This window comes from Cetorhinus maximus, chromosome 12, assembly GCF_964194155.1.
Source record: "Cetorhinus maximus chromosome 12, sCetMax3.hap1.1, whole genome shotgun sequence".
NCBI lineage: Eukaryota > Metazoa > Chordata > Chondrichthyes > Lamniformes > Cetorhinidae > Cetorhinus > Cetorhinus maximus.
The window spans coordinates 31,553,044-31,580,956 of record NC_135890.1 but is presented as its reverse complement, the minus strand read 5'-3'; the positions used below and the strand labels follow the sequence as shown (position 1 = coordinate 31,580,956).

The following is a 27,913-nucleotide window of genomic DNA, read 5'->3' as shown; positions in this document are numbered from 1 at the left end:
TAATTATCAGCAGGCATGCTGCCGACTCCAGCGCACGCCCACCGACCGCAATATCACGAGAGTGTGCGATGACATGGGGACGCACGCCCGACATCATCGAGCGTCATTTTACACTCGGTCGGGTCGGGTAGGTGCCCATCCGCCAAGCTAAAAATCCTGCCCTTGGAGTTCTTTACTATCACCACCTGTTTGTAATAAATAGTCCGCACAGTCAGAGAAAAAGCACATTCAGCAGCCACACAAAAACAAAATAAATAGCAACACAGAAATATAAAAAATAAGTTTCTCTTTTATTTGTGTTTTTTTTTTAAATTAGGATGGATTCAAATTCATACTCTTAGTAAATTGGTAATATGCATTCTATATTTACACAATTAAAAATATGACAAGTTAATACACTAATTAGCTTGTACTCTCCCATCCTCTTACCAATGCATTTTCAGTTTATGAATACAGATAGAGAAAATATTTCAGTCACCAAGACGACCACAGTGAAACCACAACCTCTTAAAGTATATTCACTTTTTAATATGTCTAAGAATAAATCAGTGTGGTGTTTGTCAAATTATGGTCAATTAAAATGGTTGTGTCATATCTTATATATATATATCTTGTATTGTTTACCTTGAGATCTTTTGCAAAACTGTTCCTTAATGTAGTAAGGGATATGGTTCATACAAAAAAATTACAAGCCCTACTGAACAATATAAAGATTTTATTTTTACATAGTGGTCTCTTAACGTTTTAATTAAGCCTCTATAAACTGTGCATAATTCCTAACTGCAAATTCACAAATACTTGTTTTATTGTATGCTGTAGCATTGAGAAATAAAATTCCTAAAAGGAAAAGATGTTCAGATAAAATATAATACAATGCTTAACAGTATATTTTCAAATATCAAAATGGCATTTCTTTTTTAATTTAACACATTAGCAAATGTGTTAAATTGTTACACAAGTTATTTTTGACAGTTGGTTGTAATGGCTGTCTAGTGGAGACAAATTACATATTCAATGTATCTGTTTAATTAATTCAGTCCTGTGTTACGTTATAGCTTAAAATACATTCATTTGAGCATTGTACACTTGTCACTAAAACAGTTTATTTTTCCCAAATAGATCGACACAGGAAAGGTCTTCAAAAAATACATACACATTAAAAAAATACAGCTAGTACTCCAAGGGTTCACGGATGATATATCCTGGTTCAAGAACAGAACTAGTACCTGAGCATCTTGAACACATTTTGCACTTCCATTAATGTTACTAATGTTTTGGAGAATATAAGAAAAGGTGATTGGCTTTTTGCAGAGAAAGAAATCTTCCCAATTCTCTTTACCAGGCAAAGATATGGCTTTCCCTGCAGAATCTAAATGACTCAGCTTTACATCACCCCTAGACTCATGGATGAATTCACAAGAAAAAGGTGGAGGGGGGCGGGTTTATTTCTCCGCAGCCACCACCGAGCCACAAGAAATCACTCTTCTAATGGCAAAAGATGAAAAACAGTCCTGTGTTCTACATTTATAAGCACCAGTCAATAATGTGCATATGCTTGATTCAGAGTAGGCCAGTCAAATTAATAGCTACACATGGATTTGTCTGAACCTTGAGACCTGAAAACAAGAAGCATAATAGCAAAATATCCAGTTTTAAGCTTATCTGTCTTTCCATTTTTCATAACTAAGCATTGAAGTTTTTCCCTGCATACTTCTGATCAAATGAGAATAACATTTGAATCCATAATCATGGAAAACTTCTGCTGCAATAAATAATAGGACATCTGTTGATGCTCCAAAGCATTCTTTCACACAAGCAGCTTAGAATAAACTCTGTTCATTTCACAGAGGAACATCGCAAAACCTTTGATTAGCTCATTGTAGGTGGCAAAACCTTCAGAAGGGAGAGGTTCCTTGTATGTCCACAGACGTTCTGAAAAACAACCAAAAATACTTCTGTAATATAAATAGAGAGATGCAGATCGTGGTCTTGAATGTTCTCTCAAGTGCATTCATTTTTTTTTTCCGTCACTATTCATCTGACATTGCTGTAACCAGGGCAAAGACTATGGGATTTGATCTTTTGCACTGGTTTTATAACAAACATTGTTCTAGAAAGCAGGACCTGTCCACAAAACTCGCCATACGTTCAGTGTGAATTAACCATTTTGGGAATTTCTGCTAATAGCAGAAATTTGCAGGCTTTCAAGGATGCTTCAAAAATTAAACTGGATCTTTTGGGCATAAGGACACGTTTTGAAAAGTTTCAAATTTCTGTTTATTTACTAAGAAGCTCACTACTGTCCCCCAATCTAGGGAGAAAATAGTTTTGGATATCTTAAATATTTTCAGTAATATAAAATTGAGTTCCTCACAGGTGGCAGATTGACACTAATTTTAAATGCCTATTTTTTGTGATATACCCATATTAATCAAATTTAAATAGATAAAGGACTTTTTAAAAACAAATCTTTTTTTAAATTAGATTTTAAAGAGCTGCCTGATTACACTATTTTATGGGAGCTTTTTTGTCCATCGATATGCAGATGTCTTTGAGTTGGAAACTTGCAAGATGGGGGGAGGGGTGGCACAAAACATTTTTCAAAATGGGAACTCTACCCCATATATTGATAATTATCTAAACAGGAATTTTTTTCTAAATAAAAAGCAATCAAATCATCATTAGTGTATATCTATTTCTCAGATATAACATGACCAGCGTTGGAAGGAAAAATTCATAACATTTTAGGGATTGCTGACAATTTCTAAATATCAATTTCAGCACAGGCTCATTACTATGTTATCCATAATTGTTTGCTACATTCTCTTTAAATGAATTAAAATAGAGGAATTCAGACAAGTGAGTAAGAGATTCTTCTGGCAAGTAGACTCAAAAGAAAAAGATTGAGGAGCTTTTTAGAAAGTTATACTTCCAAATATTGTGTTGGATCAAATACTAATACCAATTTCAAATGAAATACTACAAAAAAAACTTTGAACATTGTTCCTTTCCAATTAATAACAGGCCAAAACAAAGTCATCCACACATAGTTACACAATAAAAAGCTCCTGGTATCGACGACTAACAAGAAAAGTTTTGTTTTGCTTTAATGCTCCTGCTATTATCCACTAATAAAGGTTTCCCTACCTTTTGGACGATTGGGTCGAATGCAGAAACACTTTTCTGTAAGGCTGATGAAGAACTATATAAATGTTGAGTGACATGAAAGAAAAAAAGAAAAGAAATCTTTAAAATTAAGCACACTGAATTTTCTTTTTCAAAAGCACAACGTGAGACAAATGCTGAAAGTGGACATTCCTCGTGTAATGGCTTAGTGCAGTCGAATCTACTCAAAAGATACTTTTAGGCTGGCCTTGGAGGAGCGCTAGTGACACTGGCCTTAGAGTAAGTCTGAGGCGGGAAGGTTTGCAGGCGGCCTTCCCGCCCAGATTCCAATTGAGGCCCTTAAGTGGGCAATTAATGCCCACTTAAGGGCCCCTTCCTCTACCACTAGTATTCAAAAGCTTGCAATAGCAGGTGGTGTATTTGCCAACCAGGCCAGCAAGAAGGTGGGTCTTAGGGGTAGGGAGTGGGAAGGAGTGATTATTTTTGTGGTGCCCACATAGTCACTCCTATGCTTTTTGGCCCATCAACTGCCCCTTTTCCACCAGGCAGGCTGATTTAAAAGTAGCCCTATGATCAAGGTGTCAACTAAGCCCATAAAGAATTAAACCGGTAAATGTGTCCTCACAAAGATGGTGGAATGTGAAGCTTACTGGCATATGTCCATAGATGCAGTACCAACTCAAGTATCTCAGAGGGCGATGAATACTAAATTGGGAAGCATAGTTAAAGGACAGTGGAATTTAAGATTTAGGCCTGCCACACTGAAATTACTGCAACATTTTGCCCAATGGCCTATTTTTGGATTCCAATAAAAGATTCAAAATTTTAAAATATTTTAAATCTTTTTAATGCTTTTGCTAAGAAAAACTGGACCCCTGAGAAAATAGGATTGTGAAAAATGTCTGCTCTTACTGTTAATAATCACTATAGCACATTGCTGCTCTGATCTGTGCAAATAAGTGACAGTTTATACATTAATTATTTCAGCTTGAATCATTTATATTTTTACTATATTCAAGGCCAAGAAACACTCAGCCATTATGAACAGTTCAAAATGATTATTTTTCCTTCATTATTTCTCACCTCTGCAGAACATGTATCCAATAAAAAGCGTCACAGTCACGAGAATCAATAAAATCACAGTGATTGCAATTGGCCAGATATACTGTGAGGAAGCACCTGTAGAATTTAATTCTGTAAGAGGAAACAAATAGATATTGGATAACATTTTTGTACAACACTTTGAATATACCAAGGCACCATATCACTCCAATTTCAATTTGTTCTCCCCGCATCCCCATCAGTGATCTCTTTCCTGCCTGCAACATGCGAAGTCAAGTAGGGATGGAAAGGTTGGAGCCTGGTCTCCATTCCCTGTTTCTCCCATCTGGCTTTCTTACTATCGCAACCCCCGAAGGACTGATAATGTTGTTTATCCACTAACTGTAACATTAGCTGGAGTGTTTAAGGTTTTATAGTTTGCTCCCATTCCCTTTGAGATTTCCCTGTGACATACCTCTCCTTCAAAGAGTGACCCATCTGAATTTCATTTCCTTCCTATTGTATTCAAATCTACAACTTCGAATCATGGTCATCTTTACAATTTGTAAACAGATCAAATCTTTCTCCCCTAAGCAAATTTATAGCCATGTACTTGTATTCAACCTCTCTCCAGCACATTTCCATTCTAGTTTCAACAGGTTTGTTGGGCATGCTCTGTCATGAATAGAATCAACCATTCGCATAAATACCACTTGGCACAATTATAAGATTTATTCTGTCCACAATGTGCCAGCAAAATCATTAAGGTAATAGAAAGCTTTCCTGTGGCTGCTTATGACATGGGAAACATTTTTGCCTGAAACAGCACACAAAGGAAATTTTCTCACTGTGACCCTGATTTTCACTTCTGGGTGGGGCGTGCAGAGACAGGAGAATTCTCAACTATGTGAACCCAACCTTTAAAAATAGCTACCCAGACATCATATTTTGGGGTGGTGGGGGCAAAAACGGTGGTGGAAGCTGGATTAGAAGTTGGGTGGGCATCCCGGGAAGAAGTGAGCAGGATGCCAGGCGTGGAGGCAGGCTGGGTGGAAGGCCTGCCTTGGGGCTCCGGCATTGTGTCCAAAAGTTTAAAAATAAAAGATTGAAACATGAAACATCCCTCCAGCCCTCCCCCTCGCACCCCCACACACTCCCTATGCCCCATCCATGCTCACCCCCAGTGCCCGCTATAGCCCCTATGCCAACTTAGGCCAACCCACCCACTATCCATTGCCCTTACACCTCAGCTGCCAACTCACCTAGTGTCCACCATGGGCAGACCTCAGCACCCATGAGAGATGAGATAGAACAAAGTTCTATAAAATAAAGCTCTAAGTATTTGTTGCAGACCACTATTTTGAACAAAACACTGTCATTCGTTAAAAAAATATTTAGTACATGTACTTTCCTTCAACTACATAATGCCTTATAACAACAAACATTTCATTCAAGTGCACAATCCCTTTTATCAACATGCATTGGAATTCATAGTCCCAAAAAATCTACAACTTGTAGCTGTCAATCAAACTGTGAAATGGCAGGCACCCTATTATGATAATGGATGGTTGTGAATCAGTCATGCAACACTAATCCAATAATGAAAGCATTCAGCCTTATGTCAGAGTGAAATAGCAAACATTTTTAAAACACTCCAGACAATTTTTTCAGAGCAGGATTTTTAGATGCATTGACAGCTTGACAGTTCTCTTTTATGGGTGCTTCTGACAGTTTGGACAGTTGACTTTAACAGGTCTGCTGACAGTTCCAATGAGCATGACAGTAATGAGTTTATGCACTTTCAATGCACATTTATGCCTACTTTTACAGTTCCAAAGGACACCTAACCTCCCCGCAAAGGTGCCCAGGGATAAGATCCAACGGGGTACCTTACCTCTCCAAAGATGTACCCTGGCTATCCAAATGAACCCACAAAGTTCAGACCTGCTCTTACCTGGTCTAATCTGCACACTTTGGGTTTCACACTCCTGGCTCATCAAAATCCCATTTCAGTGAAGGCAGCTGATGATTTAAATAGTCAGCTGCTTCTGTAAATCGCACATGCGCGAAATGCACCATGCCCCCAAGAAAATGGGAATTGATGTGTTTGGGGATAGGACTTAGGATTTTCAGGTATTCCCACTATTTTTGCCACAATGGGGATCCCCCTCCATTGTGGCAAAAATCTGGGCCTATGTTTACACTCTCATTATCATATATAGACACCTGAAGATATTTTCTCAGTATGTATACATTGTTGCTATCAGATATGTGACCAGAAGAAACCTTCACATCTGTGCCAAAATTCTACCTTGGCTGAGCTAAATGTCTATTTGAGTTTGCCTGAACCATCATTACTGGCTCAACAATAGCTCCATGGGATGGAAGAGGTTTCTGTGATTTGAATGTCTTCAGCAGGCTATGGGTGCAAATGGATCTCCTCACCTCTACCTTGCTGCAGCAGCAGTGGCCAGAAAAAGTTCTGGTCCAGGGAGCACCAGAGTCCCCATGACCAGATTTTCAGAGGTCAATAACCTTATAAGAGTAGTCCGAGGTTCCGACCCTACAAAATCATCACAGAAAGCCAGCACCCAGCACACCCAGGTCCCGGCTTAGCTTCTGGCACTCCTCTGAAGCTATGGTAAGAGACTGCCACGGTCACTATTTTATACTCTCACAGTTATGATAGCCTATTAATTATGGTACTGGACTTAACCACTAGGATGTTAGGAGTTCAAACCCAATCATAGCAAATTGTGCAACTGAATTCACCAAATCTGGGAATTTGTGGGCTGTCACCAATAAAATAACCATGAAAGTTGCTGGACTGTTGTAAACTTCTAATTAGTTCACTTTTGTCCTCCAGACTCAGAACCCTACAGATCCCTACTCCTTTGGTTCACATTTGACTCCAGTCCCACCCTACCTGGTATAAAACATCCTCAGAGCAGGTAAGAGTAGGCAATAAGTGCATTTTCTACATACCAAGAATAAATTCATCATGTCATGACAAAAGGAAATATTGTAATTATAATGACAGTGTCACTACTCAGAGCAAATCTTTCAACTGTGTTTGTTTTCCTATTAAAGTTAAATGTGTGTTTTGCTTCCTACGATGACACACACAGACTTTATTTCTGATATTTCCTCATTCAGGCTATTCAGCATACATTCTTGACCATGGGAGGAGGGCAAGTCAAAAAACCTGATCCTCCAAGTACTGGGGTTTGATGAGCTCTTTGGATCAGATGTTTATCCATCCCAAACACTTGTGATCAGTGTTGGTAAAGACTCAGATGTCCAGTCCTCTGATCAGTGCAACTCTGCACAGAACAGGTAAGATCAGAAATTCAACACAATGGAGTACTGTGTCCCCTCACTTGAAGCACCAGTGGACTAATCACAGTGCCACCATACAACTCCAATAGCTTTTCTCTTCAAACTTGGCCATAACCTGAGCCAACAGGTCAATCTGCCTTACATCTTGTTGCACAGATTAAAGTAAATGGTAATTATTTATTTGCACTTGATATTGGTGTCATTATTAATACACTCCTAAGTAATTGTCCACAACTATTATGTGGATCATATCAGGTGAAATGTTATTCCACCTTTACTTAAAATCACATAAATAATTCAGCCTCATAATTTCCACAGTCCCAATTATTAGAAAAAACTTTCATTTATCCACCGCCTTTCACAACTTCAGGGCATCCCAGAACAATTTGCATCCAACGAAGTACTTTTAAAATGTAATCATTGTTATAACGTAGGAAACTCAGCAGCCAATTTACAAACAGTATGCTCTCCCACATGGAAGTGTGTTAATGACCAGATAATCTGCTTTTAGTGATGTTGATTGAGGGATAAATATTGACCAGGACATCAGGGAGAACTCCCTCTCTCTTCTCAAATGGTACCACATAATCTTTGATGTCCATCTGAGAGGAAATGGGGCCTCACTTTAATACCCCATCCAACAGATTGTGCCTTTAACAGTGCAGCACCCTATCAGTATGAACTCCACATAGTAACAAGTTATTTCAAACAGATTTCTTAGCAGAAATTGAAAAGCAGAATACTGTGAATCTTAGCAGCATTGGAGATGTGTTTCCAAAGAAGATAAATCAGCTACTTACTGCACATTATGTTGCAGAACTGAATCCGAGCAGAGTATTCTATATCTGTTCGCCATCCCTGTTAAGGCAAATTATTTAAATTTGTGTTATCAATTGTTAATTAGTGCATCTTTTTTAAAAAATCAATGAAACCCTGACAGCGCAATGGACAAATGTACTGACTAGAAGCTCATGGGCCTCAGTCTATGGCCAGAAATTAGTTGGCTGACCTCAAGCAACTGGCAGTGAGTGAAGGGCCAAAACAGCTTAATCATCCCTGGCTAGAGAAGGAACCAAATGATCCAGGTTTTCTGCTCTGAATTGCTTTCGAGCAAACCCCTGCTGGATGTATTCTGATGAAGACAGGGCATGCACTACAATGCTAAGCCCAAGGTCAAATTGTATCCCCTTCCCAAGCCTGGTTTGTCTGATATAGGAATAAGATATCAAAAAGGACCACAATCGCTCGTCAAGTTTAATCGCAATGAGTTTCTAGCTTCAGAATGGGACGTGAAAATTTAGAGGAAAAATAGATTAATTTATCTTTGCTTAAGAGATAGCATTCACTTACCTGCACACAAAAATTGCTGCCACATTCTTCATCAGACAAGTTAAAAACCCTAGAATGGGCCCCAATCTGTAACACAAAACATTTTAACATATTACTTTGACACAGAATCTAAAATATAAATCAATGAGCAATTTTCAAGTGATTGCAAACCTTTTTAGTTGAACTTTAAAAAACAGTATTCAAATTATATGACAGGAGGACCAAATGCAATGTGATTTTTCTTTCCATATCATGTTCATTTTAAATGCAGAACGAGATTAGTTTGAAGGTTAACTCTGTTATGAATGTGTACCAGAATAACAAACTAAAAAGTAAATAATTTAATTGTGTGATGCAAAAAGCAAATGTTAAAAGTTCAAGTTAAATTTAAGTTTTATTTCATTGGGAAAGACTGTCTTTTGTAGATATTTAATATATCTGAATATTGATAAGCATTCCCAAAGCTGGGGCAAAAATATTGCATTGTTGCAAAAACTGCAATATATTAACATTTATGGTGCCATTAGCTGCATTGACTAACCTGTGGTCTAATCAACAACTCAACATGAACTCACTGTATTTGCCGTAACATATAGCTCCTTTAGTGGTTCACACTTGTGGGGTGCAGTTCTGTTACACAGAGCCACCTTGAATTCAGCCTTATCCTGAGTCATGAACGTAAGCTGCAGCTTCTCCAACTGCCCATCAGTACTCATGTTCCAAACTATAAATAAACACAATTATTAACTGTGACAATTGTGATTAGGTGTCTGTTTTAAAAATCGTACACTCATAGCTTTGGGGCAGCGCACATCTCATCCATGATCAGGAATCTTAAACCTCTGGATCTGATGCAAAATGTAATTCCGAAGACATTTGCGGAACAGTGTAAAACAAGTGATAATAAATTAACAAACCGTTTTACATCTTTTCCATTGAAATCAATGAAAATATAAAATGGGAGCCATGTAAAACAGTGTGTTACCTCGCTATCACCCTTTTTGTACTGCCATGTAAAGTCGAGATCTATTCCATTTACACATACCTTACATGGGGCTGAATTTTCCCCACGCTTGGGGGGCGGGGGGGGTGCATGCAGGGCGGGCGCGAACCTGATTGGCACCCCCAATTTACGCGGGCTGGCCAATTAAGGCCCGCCCAGCATGACACACACCCGGAAGCGCTATGCGCTCCCTGTGCGGGTGTGGGGGGGGGGGAGGATTTCCCTGAGTCAGGACCTGCACTCTTTCGTGCATGCGCGTGAAGGAGCGCAGAAATCTCCCTGAGGCATAGAGCTGCCTCAGGGAGATTAGTTTACGTTTTGAATAATTTAATAAAGGAAGAAAGATTTTAAGGACATGTCCCCTCATGTGAAACTGTCACATGAGCTGGGACATGTCCATTAATTTTTTCAAAAAGTTTAATTTAATTAATAAACCCTTCATGAAACCTCATCCCGCCCGTTGATGAGGTATCATGAAAAATGCAAAGGCCGCCTGGGCTCTTCGCCTGCCCGCCAACCTTAGGGTTGGATGGACTGCATTTTTAACAATTTTAATTACTTTCTTAATGGCCTTAATAAGTCTTTGACAGTTCGGCGGGTGTGCAGACGACGTGGCTGCGAGCCTGCCGAACTGACAATCTAAATGATGCATAGTGACATCGGGACGCCCGCCTGATGTCACTGCGCGTCATTTTATACGTCGTCAAGTGGGCCCTGCCCCCGCTTGCCGACCAGAAAATTCTTCCCATGGAGTTTGCTGTCTTATGCATAAGACTTTTGTGTCTAGCAGTGTATTTATTTCACAGTAAGCCTTGTAAAGAACATGTCTTTTTATTTCTGTTGGACTGTTGTAAAGAACATAACATTTTATTTTCTGTTGGAATGTGGATTTTAAAATTACAATGGCTGCAGTTTAAAAGATATGTCCACTAGAGAAGGATGAGAGGCATCTACAACGTTTCCGTCCTGGAACAGAGTGTGCCATGAAAGGCAGGATGGTGCCGGAAAGGAGTCCTGGACCAAAGGAGCTGCCTGTCAACAGCATTTTAATTGGCTCCTGACCAGGGTTTGTGTGAAGAGCAGTGCAGCTGAATAGCTCCTAGCCTGAATGGAACAAGACCTAAAACCTCTTTCTCCTGTGTGTGGAAGATTCCAGTAATTCCACAATAATAGCTAGCTGTTTTATTTTCCTCCTCATATCTCTATAACATGCTCTCTCTCTGAAAACCCCTGTCATGAGGCAAAGGGGAAAATCAACGTACAAGGTATTGAAAGGCAAGTTGTTCAACCAGTGAACTAAATACTGAAAGTGCTGGAAGATCACCTCATGCCATCAACAAGAACTGAGAGGAATTTGGAAAATGTCGATCAAAATCAACCCATCAAATCCTGTACTCTGGAATTGGTGCTATTGAACTGTTTTATCCCACCCTTAAAATCCGTGTTTTTTGTGTGTTTTATGTGTCTTGTATGAGTGTGTATAGGGATTTAAGAAGGGGGTAGAGTTTAAGTTATGGTGTTAGAAATTGGCAGTTCATATTTCTCTCTTTTGCCGCTGGTTAATGACAGTTTGTTCAATAAACAGTTAAGTTTACTTATTAAGTTTACAAACCTGGTGCGCGTATTCTGTTAACCTAAATTAAACAGTTAGGTAGAATTGGGGCAATCTGGTGGTTTGATCAACCTTTTTCACATTTGTTGCGGCTCAGGGTCAGGCTTGATATTACACCGCACTATCCCTGGTGAGTCGTGACAGTCTGCTGACACTTTCAGCAGCTTCTAGCCAAATAGGTGCTCCAGTTCAACTACCTAAGTTGAAAACTGTAAGGGATTGCAGCCAACAGTTCTTTGGTAGGGCATTTGACTCAGATGGGGGGGGGGGGGAAAGCGTTTCTTTCAAAACGAAAGGAAACCGGATGGCAACAATCAGTTAACCATAAAACAGTCTTCACAGCATAGAATGAGCAGATTCCCAACTTTTAGGTTTTTGGTTCTTTTTATGAAAGGGATCAAATCCTCAGTCATAATGCTATGGAATGTCTTCAAATTGCTGGTCGAAGCATGAGGGGTGTAACAAGGTATATTTTTGCACCATCCTATCATTATCTCACCTGAACATGTTTGCACACCTCCAGTCATCTAATGGAAGAATGAACTTAAACAATACCTTTCTGAACAGGTGTGCCTCAGGTATTTTTCTTTTTGCTGGCTGCTCTTTAAGTCAAATCAGAGCATGCCAGATCTTGGTTTATTCTGGGCAGCCTCCCTTATCTTGGGAGCTATAAAGAAAAACTTGTCCTTTCCAGATTTCTAATCTAGTAACGCATCTCCAAGATGTCCCCACCCTTTTAAACTTCATTACAATAGAGTGGCCGGGATTTTCCAGCCCCGCCTGTGGCAGGAATTGTCGTGGGCAGGACGGAAAATTTGACAGACCAGCGGAAATTTCCGGTCCTGCCCGGCCAATATAAAAATTGATTTTTGTTTTTAAATCTCTCTATTCAAAACTTTAAGAAAAACTCAGGAGTCAGGTCAGCATTTTGACAACTTTTGAAACTTTATTTTCAATATTTTTATTGTTAATAGAGGGTCAATGATTCCATCTCTAAGCAAATGTCAAGAAACTATCCGCCTTGGAGAGCATCACAGCTGAGTCCAATATGGTCCTTAACTAACTGTCCACATGCACACACTTTTCCACAAGACCGCCAGAAAGCAATCATGGGATATAATTTCCTCTAGTCACTCACTGGTTAATAGATTCACTTTAGGTTTCTTAAATGCATTGCTGACTATGTTAAACTAGTGCACAGAGATTTTCACACGAGCACATAAAGCCACATGCCACACAGAGTGTAAACCACAGCTGTCTAACTCAGTTGTAGTGTTGTAGCCTCTGCCTTGACTGAGGTCAGCTAACTCAGAACAGACCAGAGATTAAACCTGAGACATTAAACAACCTGTGTGGCTCAGTGCCAAACCACACGGAGAGTACATTTACTTCTTAAAATTTACCTGGTAAATATCCAGAAGCAAAAGGACATCTGACCCAAAAACCCTCATCTGTGGTAAACTGTAAAGCAAGTTTAAAATGTAATACATTCAGGTTAGGATGAGGAGTACAAAAATACTTTGCGTTTAAAATGTTAAAAGTCTGCAAAATATTCATACTTTACACTTGCATGCACAAGGATAGGCAGCTTTATGCAGTATACATGAACAGGGCAGATTCCCTTAACTCATATTTAAAAGAACAACGCTTATCCCATTCCAAAAAGAAGTTTCTGTATTTGCCATTATACTTCCAACTCTGCACATTTGGTTGTTCAGAAAACATAAAACATAAATGCTAGAAAACTTAGCATTTAATTCAGCCATGCATATCAAAAGATCTGAGCTCTGATCCCACCTACACTCAAATAATCTGTTTTCAACAATTCAGTAACAATGAGAGTACCACAATTCACCTTAGCAACTCTAGGTTGGATAAGAAATTAAAAAACATCAGCCAGGATTACTGCTTGTGAATGCTGTCCACAGCTGGAATGTGTGTGGCAGACAATACCAGGCTCAGGTGGGCTTTTGCAACATAAAGAGAATTCTTTAGTTTCTAGTTAAAGATGAAGGAATGGAAAATGCTTTACCTTTACACAGAGCCTTGGATGTAGATCTACACGTGAATACCTGACCTATTCAACAAAGTAATTGAAATAGCCAATATTATTTCCAGACAAAAATTAACTTGAGTGTTTTAAAACAAAACTATATGCATAAAAAGTTTACCTCCAGATAATTATAGATGAGGAAAGCCATACAGCTCATTTTAGTTCATTCATCTAGAGTAACCCTTAATTACCCTAATTGTGTCTAATAATAATTGACAATGCCAGGGACTTCAGCTTCACCCTATCCAGGGAGGTGTCAGCTGTGGCTCAGTTCATAGCACCCTCGCCTTTGAATCAGAGGGTTGTGGGTTCATGTCCCACTCCCGGAAACCAAGAACTGTGATTATACTCGAAAGAGTTGCAATCTGTGACTGTTGATAACTCGAAAGAGTTTCACCCTATCCAGGAATTAATTCCGTGTATGAATCACTGTTTATATGGAAAGATTCCTACTATCAACCCTTAATAGGCCCTGCATTGTTTTGGACCTATGAACTTTTAAACTGCTCTCGCCATTTAAATTCATATCAGGGTTCCACATTGTGGTTCAAATGAAATGGTTCTACTATGGTGCACACAGCATGAACCGGCTGATAAGAGTAGAACTTCAGAGAAAAGGCCAGTATTAGGTGCAGTTCAACAGAAATCCCCTAGAATAGGGAGTGGGTCAAAGCTTGAGACACAAGCCTCACCCCAATTTTTTGTGGACACTGGAAACAAATGAACAGAGACCTTAATGTTTTAGATCAATTGATGAAATCTATTACAAATAAGGCCCAAGTTATGTACCTTAGAAATGGGTGAAATCTTCTGCCCTCGCCAGGAGAGAGGAAGGAGGTGGGCGAGTTTGAAAATCTGGTGGGTTGATATTGGGACCAATACCCAAAGCCTCCTTGCCTCCATTGGAAGCAAGTTCAGGGCAGAAGGGCCCATGGTTGACCTTCCTGCTCTGCCTCCACCTGAGATCCTTAATGACCAATTAATGACCACTTAAGGGCCTCTTCCCACCTCCACTGCAATTTTTCCAGCTCCAGGCTGACCTATTTTTAATTCATTTGTGGGATGTGGGCGTCACTGGTTAGGCCAGCGTTTATTGCCCATCACTAATTACCCTTGAGAAGGTGGCAGTGAGCTGCCTTCTTCAACTACTGCAGTCCATGTGGTGTAAGTACTCCCACAGTGCTGTTGGGGAAAGAGTTCCAGGACTTTGACCCAGCGACAGTGAAGGAATGGCGATATATTTCCAAGTCAGGATGGTGAGTGGCTTGGAGGGGAACTTCCAGGTGATGGTGTTCCCACGTGTCTGCTGCCCTTGTCCTTCCAGATGGTAGTGGTCATGGGTTTGGAAGGTGTTGTCTAAGGAGCCTTGGTGAGTTCCTGCAGTGCATCTTGTAGATGATATACACTGCTGCTACTGTGCATCGGTGGTGGAAGGAGTGAATGTTTGTGCATGGGGTGCCGATCAAGTGGGCTGATTTGTCCTGGATGGTGTCAAGCTTCTTGAGTGTTGTTGGAGCTGCACTCATCCAGGCAAGTGGAGAATATTCCATCACACTCCTGATTTGTGCCTTGTAGATGGTGGACACGCTTTGAGAATTCAGGACTTGATTTACTCGCCACAGGATTCCTAGCCTCAGGCCCGCTCTTGTAGTCACAGTACTTATATGGCTGGTCCAGTTCAGTTTCTGGTCAATGGTAACCTCCAGAATGTTGGTAGTGGGGGATTCAGCAATTGTAATGCCATTGAATGTCAAGGGATGATGTTTAGATTCTCTCTTGTTGGAGATGGTCACTGCCTGGCACTTGTGTGACATGAATGTTACTTCCCACTTGTCAGCCCAAGCCTGGATATTGTCCAGGTCCTACTGCATTTGGAAATGGTCTGCTTCGGTTTCTGAGGAGTCACTGATGGTGCTGAACATTGTGCAATCATCAGTGAACATCCCCATTTCTGACCTTAAGATGGAGGGAAGGTCATTGGTGAAGCAATTGAATGGTTGGGCCTAGGACACTACCCTGAGGAACCTCCTGCAGTGATGTCTATGGATTGAGATGATTGACCTCCAACAACCACAACCATCTTCCTTTGTGCTCAGTATAACTCCAACCAGTGGAGAGTTTTCTCCCTGATTCCCATTGACTCCAATTTTGCTTGGGCCCCTTGATGCCACACTCAGTGAAATGCTTCCTTGATGTCAAGGGCAGTCACTCTCACCTCATCTCTGGAGTTCAGCTCTTTTGCCCATGTTTGAACCAAGGCTATAATAAAAGGTCAGGAGTTGAGTGGCCCTGGCAAAACCCAGACTGGGCATCAGTGAGCAGGTTATTGTTAAGAAAGTGCTGCTTGCTAGCACTGATGTTGACCCATTCCATCACTTTATTGATGATCGAGAGTAGACTGATGGAGCAGTAATTGGCCAAGCTGGATTTTTCCTGCTTTGTGTGTACAGGATATACCAGGGCAATTTTCCACATTGCCAGGTAGATGCCAGTGTTGTAGCCATACTAGAACAGCTTGGCTAGGGGCGCAGCAAGTTCTGCAACACAAGTCTTCAGTACTATTGCCGGAATATTGCCCGGGACCATAGCCTTTACAGTATCCAGTGACTTCAGCTGTTTCTTGATATCACATGGGCTGAATCGAATTGGCTGAAGACTGGCATCTGTGATGATGCTAGGGACCTCCGGAAGAGGCCGAGATGGATCATCCACTGGCTGAAGATTGTTGCAAATGCTTCAGCCGTACCTTTTGCACTGATGTGCTGGGCTCCCCCAACATTGAGGATGGGGATATTTGTGGAGTCTCCTTCTTCGCCGAATTGTTTAATTGACAAATGCCATTTACGACCGGATGTGGCAGGACTGCAGATCTTAGATCTGATTTCATGCTGGGACTGAACAAATGCAAATATTTCAGCCCACTAATGAGGACAGAGTGTTGTGGTTTCTTATTTATGAGGAGGGCTCAAGGCAAAATTGAAGGTAGATTTGATGCATTTATTACTCTGTGTGTTCACTTATTGGCTGTAATATAAAACTGAGTAACTATTTATATTCAGCCTCATCTCACTGCAGATTAAATCATTCCACCTGCTGAAAGATTGAGGCAGTGTATGTGATGGTATGTGTAGCTGTATATTATATTATTGCTCATGTAAAATTTTTTTTTTTAAAGTCATTGCAAATACAAAGCAGGAAAATCAAAATAAACCAAGAAATTTGCTATTCAAGGCACAATTTTTTTACAACTGGACTGTAGTTTAACCTTTGCTCATCAAGGCTGACTTCCACAATCAAAAACAAAAATACCTGGAAAAACTCAGCAGGTCTGACAGCATCTGAGAATGAGAGTCATTCGGACTCGAAACATGAACTGTGTTCCTCTCCACAGATGCTGTCAGACCAGCTGAGTTTTTCCAGGTATTTTTGTTTTTGTTTTGGATTTCCAGCATCCGCAGTTTTTTGCTTTTATTTTGACTTCCACAATCGTTTTTCTGCAAAATCCGTCTTATTATTTCAAAGCATTAATATATAGATATGGTTCCATTGTTATGGGCCTGTGAGTCACTCTGTCAAACTTTGGAAACTGCCCTGTAGGAATTTGAGCTGCATCTATTTGCTGCTGTGTTTAGTTTCCTATAATCTTCAGAATTGGCGTTACATTTGCAGTTTTCCAATTTGCTGGGAACACGATTGGCCAGATTTCTGTTGGGAGAACTATTAAAATCTTATAACCTACCAGAAAATGGAAATAACTGAATATGAAAAAAAAAGTTGTTAAATGAAAAATGTCATTCCATCATCCTGATTTCTAAAGTGGAAAGCATTTCCTGAAGTAGCTACACTATACATTAAACACTTATTAATTGGAAATGGTTCAAATTAGAAAGCGTTTATCGTGTTGAAGGTCAAATTTGTGGCTGCATAGTTTTATCCTTAAAAGGACAGTTACAGTCTCAGTATCAGCAATATATAAAAAATTGTTTTCTTGTTTCAAGATGTACTGTGCAAATTGCTGATTTATTCATTGCCCTTTGAAATAGCCAAGTGCTGAATTAAATTCCTCTGCCCCTTTCTCAACCCTTAAATTATTTTTTTAAATATTCATTTACTTGCTTTTGAAAAGCTTTTAATAGCTTTTCCCTTCGTTCCTTTGATATCCTCAAAATCATTCCCCCTGGTCACTGACTCATAAACCAGCAAAATAATACTATTGATCTTGTCAACCTCATTGAAAGTATCTATTACATTTCCTCTCAGCTTAAATTCTAGAAAAGTATTGCTCTGGACTTGTCATGTTATCCATGTTGGCTTTGCATTAAATGCTAAATGCCTGTACTTACTTTTTGTTGTACTTTGTAGAAGGAGTCTTGTAGATCAATGCAATGATCATTGCTCCCAGTCATCCAGCAGAGGTTTATACCAACCTCCATAGGGCAGGCCAGTTCCCATGCCAACTCCTGTGTTACATGATCATATGTTATGCCATTCCAGAGTTCAGCTGTATCTGAAGTTAGATATGAGAAACGGGCTTGAAGAATATTTGCAACTAAAGTGTTACAATAGGCACAAAAAGTTGTTATATTAATGCAGCTGAACATGTAATAATCAGCAAAAAGTAAGCATTTTTAATGAGTCTTGTTCGCTACCTGTCAGTAACTTGATTTAAATTCACTGAAAATTACTTGTAAAAACTCAAACTGAATTGAATCGGCAGTTCAATTGGTATGCACTAGTTGGGTTGTTAGTGTGGAATTTTCCACTCCCACCATGCAGGAATTGCTGTGGGTGAGGAAGCAAGACTTGGCGTGCGGGTGGGGGGGCGGGGGGCAAAAATCAGCTTCCTGACATTGGGAAGTTAGTTTGGAATCTTGTTCTCCCTACTTTCATGGCGCATTAAAGGTGGATAGAGGCTTCCACTGATCTATGTTAGGACCCCATTTGCATCTCATGCATGCTCATTAAAAGCCCAACACACCGGAATTTTGCTCCCCCCTCCAAATTTAGTAGGAATTTAGAGCGTTCTGTTTCACAAGTGTTCATAAGTGGCGTGCCCCTGTGAGGGAGACCTTCTTCCTGGACTTTCAGGCCTGTAGATTCTGCTTTCGTCTTCCGTTCATACATCACAGAGGTATCAGCTGCCTGTCACACACACTGTGCCAAGGCTGAGCACAGGGGAGGGACAAGACTGAGCCAGGAGTCAAGGAGCAGAGTGGAAGAGTGAATGGATGTCCGGGTGCCGTTCAAATATGGCACCCAGGCATTGGTGCCTATGAGGTGACGGCAGGATGAGCTACTTCCTGCCCGCCCTGCCACAAGATTCAACGTGCTCCTCGCTGCTGCATGGTTAATGAGCTGAACAGCACCCCATGATCCATGTGTAAAAGTTGAATCTGACTGCACTTTTTGTGATGGCGATTTAGAAATGTTTTGTAATGTCCGTTCAGATATTTTATGAATAAAGTATATTTTTCAAAAAAAAAAATTAAAGATTAGCTCATTTTCCTAAAACTCAGGCCCCACTCTATTTTAATTATTTTATAATCTGATTCAGCATCAAGAAACCACAATGATAATATTTCATGGGATTAAATCACATCAGTTTGTGCGGGAGTAAGAAGGGAAGTCAAGCAGATCTTTCTCACTGAAAGGGTAATAGAGTTATGGCATAAACTACCAGGGAAGGCTATTGAATAAAAGTATAAACAGACTAAAGAAACAAGAGTTTTTTTAAGTAGGGAAGACATTGAGGGATGAGGAGAAAGTGGATATGTGGGTTGGAATTATCAAGACATCCCTAAGGCCCTTGAGGTGTTATCTCTTCAAGGAGATCATTTATTCTAAGTCAAAATTATTCGATTGTTCAGATACATTGGGCTGAATATTACAGGAGGGCAGATGGCTTGCCCCCTCCAGAAAGAGTCAGTGTGGAACTGACCCGCTCCAGGCCGGCCCGCCCCACAGCCATAACGCGCTGCTGGCAGGCTACACAAGCGCCGAGTGGGGGTTTCGTCCCTCAAAGGGGAGGAAGCCCTGCCCTCGGGAGCTGTGGGCCAATTGGATTGGCTGGCAGCTCCATTAGTCCCAGCAGCACCACGAGCGCATTAGTGGGCACTGCAGGGACTGCAAGAGGAGAAGGAAGGTGGCCCATGGATCTCCAGAAACAGGTAAGTCCAGATTTTTGGGCAGTGAGGGTTTGGGCAGGGGGCGGGTAGGAAGACAGGGTGGGTTCTATCTTAGGGGAGCCGACCCCGATAGGCAAAGAGCAGCCCCCGAAGATAAAAACATCCTCCTTCCTTCCCGCCCTTTGAAGAGTATATTTTTTAAAAATCAGGTTGTCCACTCCCGCCAGACTGCCCACGCCAAACATTGTGTTGTGTGGGAAAGTATTATCAGGGTCAATTGGTTCGGTAACAAGCCTAATTAACCCTTGAATTTCCATTTAAATATGCTGGGCGGGCTGACAATTTCGGCATCTGCCTGCCCCTCCCCCTATATTATGGGGGTGAGATCAGGGGTGGATGGAAAGGTGGTGGAGTGGGCACCCACACTATTTTATGTGTTCCCCCAGCCAAAAACACGCCGGCAGGTGCATGTAAAATGCAGCCCATTATCTTAGGCTTTCTGCATCCGCTTATGACTGATGCACACCCTGGTAGGATGGAACTTGCTGCACCACAGAGATGTTTCCCTGACCCCAGCAAGTCTCCTGACCTCAGAGTTGGTATCATATTTTAGGCGGGACAGCCAGGGTGCACTGCTGAAGAGAAAAAGAGCGGGGTTTTTACATGGCAGGCCTCGGGTTGCAAACATTTTAGTTCTGAAAATGTTTTACTCATCCCCCGACATTCCCATGACTCTCTGGGTCTGTGCCAGGCTGAGCAGATACACAGGCCAGAGATGTGCATTGATTTCTTGCTCCCCATTTCCTCACTTCTACCAGCCATTGAGCACTGAGTGCCTTTGGACAGAACAGGCAATCTCTGTAGGCAAAATTCATGCAATGCAACTGGATGCCCTTAATGAAATATGACTTACAAGTTCCCTCCCATAAATGGCCAGTTCATTTTATGCTACCAGGCCTGCCCTTTTGGATGGAGGTGGGTAGATGTACACAGGCTCGAGTCCATCCCCAAGCACATTTCTAATGCCATCTAACCCAGGTCCACTAGAAAACCAATGGGATAAGGCCAGAAAACCTAAGTCATTGTATTCTATGGATAAAAAGAGTGCTGCGTGAAATATAATTTAAGCAGGCAAAATTAAATCAATAAGTAAATGTGACAATTCAAAACTCCAGATTAACCTACAACAAAGTAATATAATAGATGTGTACAAGTAAATGGGGTTGAAGGGAGGTAAGAAAAGGCAGTTTCACACCAGTTTCCTGTTACACTCACTGCCTGGTATTCAGAAGCAAAAGCAATTCCATTTGTTTTATGTCTCTGCCCAAGTTTAATTTCACCCCAGATGTGTTTAGCTCAGTCACTTAGAAAGCATGCAAGACTGATTTTTAATTAACTTCTGGACTCACAGTTTTTAAATGGGCAAAGTTGTACCCTCCTGGCATCAGGCAGCACTGACCAGCCCTGGAAATACAACAAAACACAGATACAGAGTTCTCATTAGAAAAGTGAACATGGGATTGTTTACAAGTGAAAACAAGTTTTGGCTGCAATAAAATGAGAACCTTAGAAGAATATAAACATACGAAAAGAAGATTTACAGATTTTATAGGAACGCTGAAGTTTTTTGTTCTTTCATGGGCCAGCATTTGTTGCCCATCCCTAAATGCCCTTAAACTGAATGGCTTGCTACGCCATTTCAGAGGGAGGTTAATTAGAGTCAACCACATTGCTGTGGGTCTGGAGTCACATGTAGGCCAGACCAGGTAAGGACAGAAGATTTTCTTCCCTAAAGCACATTTGTGAACCAGATGGGTTTTTATAAGAATTGATGATAGGTTCATGATCACCATTACTGAGACTAGCTTTCAATTCCAGATTTTAATCATTGAATTTAAATTCCACCAGCTGCCGTGGTGTGATTTGAACCAACGTGCCCAGAACATTAGTCTGGGCCTCTGGATAATGAGTCATTGACATTACTGGTGCCTCACCTTCTCCCCCCAACAGCTGCATAAATTTTCCATCACAAGATTAAATTAAGAACAATTTAAAATACATATTGTGATTTTTTTAAAAATTCAAATATGCATTTGGCCACTTCTTTAAATTCTTCATAGTTTCAGTACATGGTGAGTCATTAATATCTTATAGAACAGATTAACATTTCTCCTTTCACATGCAAAGGACAAAGATATCTTCTAACATAGATCATACTTCTTCAATAGAATGACGCCAACACACCACTATAGCACTCATTTATTACCTCAATACACAAACAGGGCAACAGCTGAGAGTATGGCAAGGTGACCTCTTTGGAGTCTTGGACTTTAATCTGTTAAAAAAAAAATGAAAATACTTTTAGCAATCCCATGGTGACAATACATATCCAATTACATTAGGGAGTAAAGAATCAAATGTGCAACCCCAAAATTATTAAGTCTGAAGAGGACTGATTTAGGGATGAGGCAGAAATTTGGTGTGGAACCTGGGTGTGTTCTGGTCTGTTTTCCCTGGCCTTTCCATTTTCTCAGAAAGCCAGTGGGCAAACTGCCAGCTTCCTCCCTCCACATAATAGGAGCATGTTGGGGAAAGCACCAGGGCTTCCCTGAAAAATTCCATCCTTTACACCCTTAAACGGCTTCCGTGGAACTCATGGATGATTACTGCAGGATCCTTTATTATTATAAGTAATTGATCTTGGAGAGGCTCGATTATCTTGTCTAGTGGCAACAAAGCTACATGAAGAACTGAACAATAAGGCTTCAATTTATAAAGGCTTATCAGTGGGGCACAGCATTGCCTTGAAACAACCCCACCCTTGGAATGTGGGACAGGGTATGCAGCCTGGGGCTAGGGTGGGTTGGGGTTCCACACAGCTAAGCTTGAACCAGCAGAGCAGACCGCTCAGAAATTTTAGGGCCTAAATTTCATTTCCTTCAAAAAATATATGTGAAAACAAAACAGTGCTTATTTACCAATGCATTGATTCCCAAATCTTCACAAGTCAACCATTTGTGGCACAAACGCACATTGTAGGCGTAATCTTCTACGAAGTCAGAAACTTGAACAGATAATGTCTTCTGTTTTTTGTGAATAACATAATCTAATTTACCAGCTGAAATATGGTAAGAAAGTCAATAGTAATTTATTTAGTATTCAAATTCTAAAACCTACTGAACTGTCAACTAATAGCTTTAGCATTTCAACAACTCTATAGTTAAAAAGTCAGTTTCTTTAAAAGATATCAAAAAAACTTATACACCAACAACCAACTTGCTAATTATAAATCGTACACATTGACAGCCAGCCTTGAGAGATTAACAAGTTCTTATATCGTGTTGTGTTTTACGAAAATGTACACGACAAAAGGCAGTGAACATGTTAGAACTCAAAAATATAAAAACAAAAAACTACTGCGGATGCTGGAAATCCAAACTCAATCCTTGTCTATTTCATTCTTTACTCTGTGAAGTAATTGTAAATCCCCAGTGTAAGTCCCTGATCTAAGTCATGTGAGGCACAAAGCAACTACAAAGGGTAAGTTAGAATAGTGGTTTTATTTATAGCACTAGTAACACATAGGCCTCTAAGGACCAAGATATACAAGTTTCAAATCTCATGATGGTGGCTGAGGAATTAAAATTCAATTAAATAAATAAATAAATCTGGAATTAAAAAGCTAGTCTCAGTAATAATGACCATGAAACCCCTCAATTGTTGTTAAAAAAAAAATCCATCTCATTCATTAACACCCTTCAGGGATGGAAATCCCCCATCCTTACTCGTTCTGGCCTCTATGTGACTGCAGACCCACAGCAATGTGGCTCACTCTTTTAACTGTCCTCTGAAATGGCCTGGCAAATTGCTCAGTTGTATTCGAGAGGGGTCAGCTCATCTTCTCGAGGGCAACTAGGGTGGACAACAAATTCTAGCTTCATTCATGATGGCCACATAACAATAAAAGGATTGAAAAGAACTTCTCCATGGTGAAGTACGCAAAAAACAAAAGGACTGGCCACCAACTTTGGAGGGCTGAGTTTTTCTGGCCCTGTGACGGCAGGCTTGGAGGTTGGGAAGACAGGAAAATGGGGGAGGCAGAAGCGGGATGGCTCCCCAATACATTCCCACTGTCTTGGAACTTTCCCAGGGAAAGGCTAGGGATTGAATCGGCTGCCCAATCCACGGAGGTGGGCAGCCAGTTACACTGCTTAACACTCCAATTAAGGTGATTTTGCAGCCTCACCGGCATTTTGTCACTGGCAGAGCTGAGCCCCTACCTCTTGCAGAGGTTGCCAACTCAGTGGAGTAAGGGGTTCATCGGAGCCACAGGCTCCATTCCCTAATGAAATGCAAGCATGAAGGACCACAATCACAGCTGACCCTGACCCAGTGAAGGGGTTTCCCTTCCATCCTTATGTACTTGCTGGCCTAGATTTTGTTCATTTCTTCATTACTGTGCAGCCCAGTGAAGGCGCCCTCATGTTGAGGTGCCCTCACAGTTCCCAACCCGACTCAGCAGCACCCTCCTTTCATGAGCCGCCAGCCCCATGAGCTAGCAGCACAGACATCCCACCTACCGTCCTTAATAGGACAGTGAATGTGGAGGCAGCCAATTAGGAGGCTACCTCCTGAAAGATACTGAGCCAGTCTCACTGCTGGCTCAACGTCAGGGTCCTGAAGCCTGTTGCAAGATCTAGCCTCTAATATTTCATTACAGAGACTAAGGAATAGGTACCCCACCTGCCCTATAGGTCAATGTATGACACAAAGAGATTTCAGGAATAAAATAAAAAACAAAATGATGAAATACGAGAGCTTGAAATACGTATCACATGAATTATATAATTTATTAGAGTATTACTGTACCTATGCAAGTTGGAATATTTCTTCCAATCTCTTTATTAGTGCAATCTGAAAAAGAAAAAAAGGGCCAGTTGAATTCCTATGATGCCAAACACCTACAAGAATTAAAGTATAATCATAAAATCCTAACTCCGCTCCCCACCACCCCGCACCACCCCCCCACCGCCCCCCCCCCCCCCCCCCACCACCCCCCAACCACCCCCCACCCCGCCCCGGATGGATAAATACACCTCCTAGCCATGGAGGTTTGGAAGTTGAATATGCACCAATTATAATGTGTGTGCTTTTCCACTGGATATCATTATTTGCACATTAAATTATCAACAAGTTATGCTTAGAAGTTTCTGTCCATTTAAGATGGCAGTAATTCTAGTTCCATATTGGTAATGTTCACCTCTACCAAATTTCACCCAAGATTTGCGCAACGAAAGGGAAGTTTCAGTCAAAAGTGGAAATGATTTGAAGTAGTACACATAGTTCATGAATTTTCATCACATATTCATGCTTTTACTCCCCTGGTAAAAGATAAAGGCCATCTGGTCTCCGGATAGTCGTACCCTGGAGGTACCTTGGAAAACGCCTTTCAAGACCCTTTGGAAGTGCCAATGCAAGGACTCCAGGGGACTGGTCTGGGAAGTTTCAACTTACGCTGGGCAATAACCCTGCATTTGGAACCCTCCGAAACTGTGAATTAGAGTCAGAGACGTTGTATGGTTCCGACTTATTTACCAGAATAGCTACCCAGGAAAAGTTAGAAGGGTGAAAATCAATTCTAACACCTGGGTAATTATACTGCTGAACACCATCACCCACACACATCCCCCCCCCCACACCTGACTCCCCACTGGACCACTCAACTACAACTACTCCCCCATGACCATCCTCCCAACCAACCCCAACCACCCCACTACTAACTCCACCCACTTACCCACCACCTTACCCCCTCACTCACCTACCTTACACACAACTTTTTTCCGTAGCTTGTCAAAGTGGCCTTGGGACATTTCAGGTTACAATATACAACAGCTAGTGCCATACAAAAGGGGTGTAACTTGGTTTCTCCTGACACTCCTACACAATGAAGGAAGGACTCCAGGAGCAGGTACACTCCACGTTTCTCATGTGGCCTGATGCGGAGGTTGGGGTCAGAAATGTGGTGCTCCAGTGCAAGGTAAGTAAATAGGAACGGAGTGGTTATCCAACAGTGATTGCCACTCTTTGAAAGATTCAGCTCAATCTGGCACATCAGAAATAACCTAATGCAACGTCAAGGACAGATTGATATGACATACTTCAGGGAGCTACATGTATTTTTACCTCCTACTTGGTGCTCCTGTTTTATAAGGACATCACAGTAGTAAGGGATTGTTGTAAGTATCACATAAGTATATTCATCCACTGCAGCTCTGAAACAGTCATATTCAATTTCTACCTGTAATAAAAGAATTAGAAATGTTATTTGTCATTTTCTCATTCAATAGATTAATGACAATAGAATTTGGAATTCAGGGTCATATTTATTTGAACCTACATGCAGCAAAATTTGCAGTGAATTTTTGAGATTTAGGCTAGAAATTCTACCATGCTTAAGAAACTCGGCTGTTTGCAAGGCTCAAGTCAGCTTTTCCCAGAAGCAAATTTTAAAAATGAGTAAACACACCAATCTTCACAGGAGGAGCAAGAGTAGGACATTCAGTCCTTCAAGCCTATTCTTCCATTTATTTAGATCATGGTTAATCTGCATCTTAACTCAATTCATCCTGTTCAACTCCATGGGCTGAATAGTCCCCCCGTTGGGGGGTGGGGGGGGTTGTGTGGGGGCAGGTGGGAGCATGCGCGAACATAATCGGCACCCCCGATCGGGTCCGCGCCACCATTTTACGTGGGCGAGCTAATTAAGGCCCGCCCAGCGCGACACTCACCCGGAAGCGCTGAGCGCTCCCTGTGAGTTGGGGCCTGCACTCTTTCGAGTGCAGAAATCTCCCTGAGACACCTCTGTGCCTCAGGGAGATCAGTTTAAGGTTTTAAAATTTAAATAAAAGGAAGAAAAAACTTTTAAATCTTGTCCCCTCATATGACAGTGTCACATGAGCTGGGACATGTCAATGAATCTTTTTAATAATTTTTATTGAATTTTAAAACACTGCATGAAACCTCATCCCACCCGTGGATGAGGTTTCATGAAAAACACAAAGGCCACCTGGCCTATTCACCCGCCCGCCAACTTTAAGGTTGGACGGGCAGCTCATTTAACTGTTTTAATTAGTTTTTAACAGACCTTAATAGGCCTTTGACAGTTCAGTGGGCGCGCAGCCAACTCGGCTGTGTGCCTGCCGAACTGAAAATCTAAATAATGCACTGTGACGTTGGGACACCCACCCGACATCACCACGTGTCATTTTACGCACCGGCGAGTAGGCCCTGCCCGCCAACCGGAAAATTCTTCCCCATATCCCTATTAAAAACCTATCAATCTCAGTTTTGACATAAATTGACCTAGATTCAATAGCTTTTTGGGAAGGAGAGTTCATTTTTACACTGCCTTTTGTCTGGAGAAGTGGTACCTGACATCACTGCTGAATGGCCTAGCTTTAATATTAAGCTTCTGCCCGTTTATTCTGGCTCTCTCCCTCAGACACCAGGGGGGCCTCTACTCAGGACACTCCAAGGATGTCCAGCTGCTCAGAATCCTCTCTGCCTGTGAAACCATCCCCTCCAGCTACTCAGGCCGAAGAGGGTGCATCTGCCCCTTAGCAGGAGACCCTTTATCAGACCAGGGCCTTCCAGGCCTCAGGCCACCAGACGACGTTCACCAAGGTCATCACAGACATCAGGGCATAGTAGTCAGCAGGCTGCCTCCACCTGCGGACATCGGGGCTGCACCCAAGTGTAGCAGTATGGTGAGGAAAATTAAGAAATATTGAAATCACTTTTGGATGTGCAACCATCGTAAAAATATTGCACTTATGTAAATACATTTTATGTCTGTGTGAATGGCTTGGTCAACTGAAGGTGTTCTGATTATTTACATATGACTCCTTCTATTTCGAGGTTTAGCCATCCTCCAACTCTGTGATAGTGTTGCTCTGTGAGCTTCACATTCATATGAAGTCAGCTTTACCAAAGGTAGTTTCCGCACCCTTGTGTGATGTCAGGTAGATGTTAAAGTCTTTCTTGGAAGTGTGTGCTTAATGTGTTTGTAACCCTTTTTCCTCACAACACATCATTGTGTGAGGGCAGCTCAGCAGCCTTGAGGGATTCGTGGCAGTTGTGTCTCCTCAGTGGTAACACCAAAGAACAAGACTTGGATGGGAGGAGGAAATACCCAACCATGTCCTCATCCCACTGGTCTCTGTAGTTTCTCATTAATGTGGGAATGACTACATCAAGTATGTTTTCGCAGCGTTCTCGCTGTTGAG

At 41.3% G+C, this 27,913-nt stretch overlaps 1 protein-coding gene across 3 annotated transcripts in view; it reads right to left on the bottom strand.

Annotated features, from left to right (window-relative positions):
- Positions 1 to 269: 269 nt before the first annotated feature.
- il17rel (interleukin 17 receptor E-like) overlaps positions 270 to 27,913 on the bottom strand; it is a 41,679-nt gene continuing 14,035 nt past the window's right edge. For all 3 annotated transcript variants that reach the window (XM_078553322.1, XM_078553323.1, XM_078553321.1), the window contains 14 exons: positions 25,812 to 25,926; positions 24,498 to 24,542; positions 22,607 to 22,746; positions 21,895 to 21,963; positions 21,038 to 21,092; positions 17,847 to 18,010; positions 13,483 to 13,527; positions 12,854 to 12,911; positions 9,411 to 9,559; positions 8,857 to 8,922; positions 8,307 to 8,364; positions 4,210 to 4,320; positions 3,148 to 3,202; positions 270 to 1,932 (listed from right to left, as the gene is read on the bottom strand). In XM_078553322.1, coding sequence (XP_078409448.1) covers positions 1,896 to 1,932; positions 3,148 to 3,202; positions 4,210 to 4,320; positions 8,307 to 8,364; positions 8,857 to 8,922; positions 9,411 to 9,559; positions 12,854 to 12,911; positions 13,483 to 13,527; positions 17,847 to 18,010; positions 21,038 to 21,092; positions 21,895 to 21,963; positions 22,607 to 22,746; positions 24,498 to 24,542; positions 25,812 to 25,926 — 1,167 coding nt within the window. In that variant the 3' untranslated portion in view covers positions 270 to 1,895. The remainder of the gene's footprint in view (positions 1,933 to 3,147; positions 3,203 to 4,209; positions 4,321 to 8,306; positions 8,365 to 8,856; positions 8,923 to 9,410; positions 9,560 to 12,853; positions 12,912 to 13,482; positions 13,528 to 17,846; positions 18,011 to 21,037; positions 21,093 to 21,894; positions 21,964 to 22,606; positions 22,747 to 24,497; positions 24,543 to 25,811; positions 25,927 to 27,913) is intronic.